The sequence below is a fragment of the Corvus hawaiiensis genome, chromosome 3, assembly GCF_020740725.1.
Source record: "Corvus hawaiiensis isolate bCorHaw1 chromosome 3, bCorHaw1.pri.cur, whole genome shotgun sequence".
In the NCBI taxonomy this organism is placed as follows: domain Eukaryota; kingdom Metazoa; phylum Chordata; class Aves; order Passeriformes; family Corvidae; genus Corvus; species Corvus hawaiiensis.
Window position 1 is genome coordinate 116,377,547 of NC_063215.1, and position 7,305 is coordinate 116,384,851.

Here is a 7,305-nt window from a genome sequence, read left to right on the forward strand (position 1 = left end):
TGAGCACAGCGGGCACTGCCAGAGGGGATATCCCAGCCCCATGGAGCTCTGTCAGAGCTGTGCAGTTCGGAAGCACTTACACAGGTATGCTAAATAGCAGCAATTACGTTTGCCCCCGAGTGCTACATCTCGCCTGGTTTGAAAGTTATTTCCCCGAGATGAAGTCATTTAGCAACTCCATTTAGCGCTCTGAGCAGTGTAATGCCTTTACATACTTCGGTTTGGGGTGCTGTAGTAAAGGAAACTGGCCTCATTTGCGCATTGTGAGAGGCCCTGTGCTGCTCTTTAATATCAAGCCTGCAGGCTGGAGCTGCAGTCACAGGTGTGCACACCTGCATGTGCCAAACCAGCAGCCTCCTCACACGCCCTTCCTGCACAGCCCAGTCACATAGGCATTTGCATAGAGCCAGTCTGCTTTCATCCAGCTAAAGCCTGCCATTCCCTTCCTCTGCAGCAGTGCCCGCAGAATCACAGGTCCTGTAGGGTCCCAAACCCCAGGGCCAGCTGGGTGGGTTGCATTGCCACCCTCTCTGGTAGGATTGGTCTCCGCATGGGCTCATTCCTTGCAGTCATGGCTGTCATTAGCTGAGAGACAGGGGTAGGAAAACCGCCTCTGTGGGAGCTATTTCAAGCGCTGCCAAATGTTCTGAGAAAGGCAAAGTGCACATTTTTACTGGAAGCCTTCAGAGGAGTCCAGCAAGGTGTGGGCACCCGGCAGCTCTGCAGTGCCATACCCCATCCTTTAGGCTGCTGTGAGTCACGGCACTCCTGCCCTGCAAAGCCTGGGAAGAGCAATCCCCTGTGCTGCGCTCAGCCGTGACAGTGACTCACAGCGGGGACACGGCTGCCTTTGCTCCTCTGTGTGGGGACAGAGCTGCTGCCTGAGAGTGCTGAGAAGAACAGCTGCAGAGCTCGACCCTGCCAGGCAGACAGAGCCAGGAACACGGATATGTTTCCACACGGGTACACATATCCATACCTATATAGAGTGTAGGTATATAGAAATACAGATACACACAGGGAAGGGGAGATGAGCTGAGCCAGGAGCTGCTCCATCCTCATGCTGCTCTGGCACGGCACAGCAAGAGCACCCTGCAGGCACTGCTCTGTACACTGCTCTGTGCTGTTGTAGGAGACATTCCAGGAATAATAGCATCAACTATTATTAGCCCATTAATAGCTCTGGGAAGATTAGAAAGTGGTTGAACTTAGGGCTACATTAAGTTTCCCCACCAGAAGGGAAAGAAAAAAAGGATTTAAAGCTAAAGGATAGTGTTGGCAAAAGAGCAAAAGCAGAATGAAGTGGCCCTGGCTGTATTTGGGCTGGCAAATGACAGGAATTACAGAGGATTGGGATTCTGGAGCAGCTCTGCAGCAGGCCAGAACTAAGAAAAAAAGTTGTTTTTTTTTTTTTGGTTTTTTTTTTTTTGGAGCTGGAGCTGAATCACTTTCCAGAGTTCTTACATATTGTGTTACCTGTGCTGGCTGTAAACAGGCCTGGGTGTAGTGAGTGATTGCATTTGCCTTGGGGTCTTGAACGGAGTTCCTGTAGTCTTTAAGCTTCAGGGGAATAAAGTGATTTCACAGCTCTCCAGCAGCTGCAGAGCCAGCCTGGGGTTGGTGTTCAGTGGGTGCAAATCAGTGCAACTGGAATGCAGGGCAGCAAGACACAGCCTCTCCAAGGCACAGAGCTTCCAGTGGCCAGCACCTAAACCAGCTACAGACCCAGGTTTATAAATCCCTGCTAATCTGTCAAGGCACTCAGTGCTCCGAAGGAAAATCATGGTTGGCTGGTTAAAAAAGAAAGATGGATGGTGCTGGCTCTGCAGTCTGCTGGCTTAGACTGGCGGCAGACAGCAGCATGAGCTGGCTCCGGGGTTTGCATGGTCCCATGTGCTGAGCCTGTTGGCCCCCCTGCTCTGCCAGCAGTGTTCATGGCCCCTGTGTGTGTTCCAGGTGGACATCTGGTCCCTGGGCATCATGGTGATCGAGATGATTGATGGGGAACCCCCCTACTTCAACGAGCCACCGCTGCAGGCCATGCGCCGCATCCGGGACAACCTCCCACCCCGCGTGAAGGACATGCACAAGGTCAGGCTTCCTGTGGGGATCAGGGGTTTGCACAGTCACGTCTTCAGGAACACTGCAGGCACACATCTGCATGCCCAAATGATAACTTAGATCTCTGAGGCCCCACCTTGAGCAGGGGATCCTACACAGGATTCCTGTGGAGAGGAAGTGAGGCCAAAGCCGTTAGTCATGGCCTTGTTTCTGCCTGACTCTGGCTTTGCTTTTGCAGCCAGTGGTGGCAAAGGGAGCTAGGCAGAGCCTCATGCTCCCTGTGCTTCCCACCCTGCCCAGGGACCAGAGTACATCAGCTCATCGGCCCTGCTGCAGGTGGGTTGGTACATCCATGCCCTGTGCCAAAGCCTTTGGGCACCTCCCAGTTTGGGTGTTGTTTCCATCAGACCTGAGCCCTCAGCCTACCTTAATGCTTAATTGGGTACCCCAGTGGTACCCAAATACTTCAAACATTAGCAGCACATCAAAGACCCACAGCCCTTCAGCTCAGCACAGCTGTTGCCATAGGGAAGATCAGAGTGTCCCTTGTCTTCCCAAGAAACCAGCATGCACAGAGCTAGCCTAGCTGGAACTGGGTGTTTCTTTCCAGCCCTAATGCCAGTGTGGTGTTTCAGGTGTCCTCGGTCCTCCGGGGCTTCCTGGACTCGATGCTGGTGCGGGAGCCCTCGCAGAGAGCCACGGCACAGGAACTGCTGAGACACCCCTTTCTCAAACTGGCTGGGCCCCCCTCCTGCATTGTGCCCCTCATGAGGCAGCACAGGCATCGCTGAAGCTTTTTGGGAAGAGGTCAGTGCAGAGCCTGGCTCATGGCCATGTGGGAATGCCAGCAGTTGTGTGGGATCCGCAGGCAGGGAGGAGGAAAACCTTGTGAAGGAAACCAGCCCTGCGGAAATAACGTGGTGTTTAAAGAACCCCAAAGCCCAGGCAGTGCCCTCTGTGCTCCCTGTGTGCCAGGGACAGGGAGCAATCCCGGCCAGGCTCCCAGCACTGCTGTCTGCTGGGCCATCCAGGCAGAAGGCACCAAATGCCAACGTTGGAAAGGTAATTTTAGCAGAGGAGAGCAAAGCCAGAGCGAAACACCAGAACTTTAGTGCAGGCTACAGCACTTCTGTTTTAGAAGAACACTTTTCTGACAAAACAAAGCACTTTTTATCTCAGTCAGAGCAGCGCAATGTATTTTGCAACAAGTTTGTAATTTTCTGTACAGTACGTTTTGATAACTTGCAGTACTTCGTCATGTAACTGTTGTGTTAGTTGAAGTAATAAGTGTAACTTAGCAAGAATTTGAGAAGATGAAGTTTCCTACTTTTTTAACCCTTTTGAAAACAGGAAAAAAAAAAAAAAAAAGAAACCACAACCACCTTTAGGAAGTTGTAAGGTTTTGCAGATTTCCCATGGGGTGAGGAGGGGGCTCATCCCGCCCTCACAGAAGCTGGAAGAGCAAAGGATCACTGATGCTGGTGGGAGCACCTGGCTTGGGGCACTGGGTGCCAGTGGCAGTCCCTGCTCTGCTGAGGGCCAGCTGTGGTCAGGGGCTCCCCTTTCCGCCCTTGGCCCAAGGGGCCTCCCAGGCCGGGGTGATCCCTCTTTTTTTCTGCCACCACACAGCCAGTTCTGCCACCACAGAAGCCTCCACTATTTCTGTCATGCTCTGGCAGTGGAGAGGGAGGGCAGGAGCCCTTCCTCCTATCCCAGCGGGATCCTGGAGTTCCAGCAGAGCCGGGGGATGGGAGGGGATGGGATGCGCTGCCAGGCGTTTGCCGTAGAGGAGAAGTCGTGCTGCTGTCTAGACCTTTCTGAATGTTGATGCAACAGTTGACTACTGCGGTACAATTTTGTGTTATTTGTTGGATGACTTTGCATGTTAACTGTAGGCCTAATAGATTTGCCTTTAAAATTTTTAGAAGTGCTTCATAATTATTTCAATGAGAAATTAATTTTATTTATTAATGATTAGTTGTTCTTAATTCTGTATAATACAAAAGCCATGTTTTTCAAGTTTGTTTTTTTTTTTCTTACTGACCTCATTTTATGGTATCTTTAAGAACCACAAAGCCAACTTTGTGAAAACACAGTTTCTTTCTTATTATGGAATTTCATAGTTAATAAATTAATTGTTATTTATTGTAGTAAATTATAACCAAACATCTAAACCTGGCAGGAGCTGTTACTTAAAGATCTTCCTCTGGAAGAAAAGAGTTGCCAATAGTAAAGAAGCTCCTTTAGTTCTGCCCTTAACTTAAAGAGTATTTGGAGGGAGAGAAGAAATTTTAAAAAGAGAGAAAAAAGGAGATGAAGATGATCTGGAACATGGAATAGATGTTCTTACATCTGTGTCTTATCCCCACTGCTCTCTCTTCCCAACCCTGTTTGCACATTCTAAGAAGACACTGAAGAAAATGTGTTTGGCTCCCGCCGCCCCACAGCTCCCGGAGCCCACCCGGCCGGGAGCAGCACCCACAGCCTCCCAGGGCTCTCTTTTGTAGTCTTGACAACTCAGGAAACCAGGCTGCACCAGTCCAGGCAATGGCATATGGCACAACTTAATACTAGCCACAAAATTAACTTTTTTAACCATCTTTGAATAAAAAAATGGGGTTGGTGGGGGTTTTTTCTTCAATATTCAGCACATTTTAGGCTGTACAAGTGAAGAATTTTCTGCAACTTTCTTATCATTAGATACTTTAAACAGTGTTCATTGAGTTTACTGAGAGTTTTGTCGATTTTGAAGGGGGTTTTTTGTGAACACCAGCTACTGGTGAGACAAATGCACATGCAAGTTAAATAAATTAATTAATAAACACTTTAAGTTTCAGTGTGGGGTTTTTTTTTACCATGCCTTTTTTCTAGTTTATAGATTTGACTCAGTCCCACAGTATTGGACCAAGCATATAACAAGGAAAAAAAGTGTGTTCTTATATATCTATATGATACACATACATATATAAATAAATAGATACATGTATATAAACAGTGATTTATAGAGCTGCCTCAAGTGATTTCTAAGTGTCAGTGCATTTCCACGTTCCTTTCTCTGCCCCTTAAATAATCTCTTTCTTTTTTTGCCTTACACATCCCTAATTTTTAGCTCACAGCTGTTGATCTCTCACACCTACTGAGAGCAATTCTTCCCAGTTCCCCCAGTAGCATCAGTCAGCTGATGAATCTACAGTGTTATTTGTAAGACTTGAAGATAGCAAATGAGGATTTATATTACTTTTGGGTGCTGACGTCAGTAAATACTTCAAAATACATTGAAAAAATGTAATGCCATCACCTAAAAACAAACAAACAAACAAGGCATGTTAAGAGCATCCAATCACTCAGAAGCTGAGGCTGTGCTCCAGGTATGGTGGGATATTCCAATGAAATATTCCCACCTGTCACTAAGGAATGATGGCTTTTTCTGAGCTCACAGCTCTAAAACTATTCCCAAATACTCATAGTAGCAGAGGCCAGGACATTTACTGACTATGTCAGCCCCCTCCTCAGCAATACATCAATAAATTATAATTAAAGTTCTAATCACAAGTACTCTGTAAGTCATTAGCAGCTGCTTTAGTAAGTGCTTAATTATTACAGGTTCTTACAGAGCTCAGTAGGGTGATAAGGTGTATTTATCCACCTTCTACTGCTGTGTTCATAAACATCTATAAAGCAAAGCTTTCAATTTGCAACTCACCCATAAAAAGCCATCAATGAATGAGAGCTAAATACAAAATTATATCACAATAAAGTGCTGCCATCCTCAAGCTGCTGCAGCTTGACAGGCAGGAGGGAAGCTGGACATAATCTCTCTCATAAATAATTTTTCATAAATAGACTTGAAAAGCTTAAAGCAATGGAAAAATCAGGTCAATTTCAGTAGTTTTGGCAAAAGGATGGAAAGAATTAAAAGACTTAAAGGGTTTTCACCCAAAACCGGAAATAACTTTTTTTTTTTTTCAACCAAGATACATCAGTTTGGGACACGAACTCACCAACCTGAAATTATTGTTTCTTTTTCCTTTCTTCCCCAAAAAGGAAAAACATTTCAGTCCAACAAGAAACCAGTATTTTCTGTCAGTTCAGAAAATCAAGAAATTAATTATTTTATTCCTGGAACTCCAGTCCCTAGTAGCTTACAGACACACTTGCCCCCTGAAGGTGATGCCAGGTGCTTCCTAAGGGAAACCCTCATCTGACATGAAAACCAGCAAATGTCCTTCAAGTTTGTGGGCACAGGACCTGCATCAGCTTCTGGGGGCGGGGGGGTTGTCCCCGTCCGCTGGCCACCACCTCAGTGCTCTGGCCAGTGCACAGGCACCAGGATCAGGCAAGGACAGTCTCTGTGAGTGCCCTGACAGGGTCAGTGCAGGGTGAATTAAAAACAGTTCACAGAGTCCACCATAAATGAGCCTTTTCTCCATCTTAAATCCACACAGCTGTTTGGGAGCATCTCCCTGTTACACCAGGCAGGTCTTGCTCACGAGTGCAACAGAAGAAGCAACGCCAAGGGACCAAGACCCACCAGCAGCTTTACCTGGACAAGGTACAGCCACCTCCCAGAGCAGCCTGGGAATGGTGTCCAGGCAGCAGCTCTATCCCTGGCTACTGCCTATCCTGCACTAATACTCAGCAGCTCAGCCAAGCCCCAGGTTCTGCTGCCTTTCACAGCTCCATGTGAACCCCCTGAACATCCCCCTCTTCCAAGGGAGGAAGCCAGCCAGGTGGGAATATCCTCTTAGGGACCAGGATGGCTCCAGTTGGGTGCAATTTCTCCCATCATTTCCACCGCCACCTTGCCAGAATGTCCTATCCAGGAGACAAATGACAGTGGAGGGGCTCCTCTGGCATCTGCAGCTCAGCTGTTGGCTTCCTTTCTTTATTTAATCATTCTTTGGGATGTCACAGTAGCAGATGTGCCAGGCTGATGGGAGCTGGCCGGGAGAGCCCTCCTGGCCCCCGGGCAGACACGGGTGAGGCAGGACAAAGCTCCTCTCTATTAAGGATGAACCTTTAATCCTTTTATTCACCCTCCTGATACCTCTGGCTTTTTCTAACTGCCTCTAAAAGAACCTATTTCTTTGTTAATTATCAGCTCATTGTACACAGTGGCACTTGGTCAGCCTAAAGCTCACCTAAGAACCTTTCTCTGGAGTTTTAAAGGAAAAGGGCAAATCCACAATCATCATTAGTGCCATAATTTTGCTTCTTGCATCCAAATGAGGAAACAGCTGAGCA

The 7,305-nt window shown here is 47.5% G+C and overlaps 1 protein-coding gene across 4 annotated transcripts in view; it reads left to right on the forward strand.

Moving 5' to 3' along the window:
- The window catches only part of PAK5 (p21 (RAC1) activated kinase 5), an 87,071-nt gene extending 82,186 nt beyond the window's left edge, over window positions 1–4,885 (forward strand). For 3 of the 4 annotated variants that reach the window (XM_048297159.1, XM_048297157.1, XM_048297158.1), the window contains 2 exons: window positions 1,957–2,091; window positions 2,697–4,885. In XM_048297159.1, the coding sequence (XP_048153116.1) occupies window positions 1,957–2,091; window positions 2,697–2,852 (291 nt within the window). In that variant the 3' untranslated portion in view covers window positions 2,853–4,885. The other variant, XM_048297156.1, reaches the window with a different exon arrangement.
- Window positions 4,886–7,305: the final 2,420 nt, after the last annotated feature.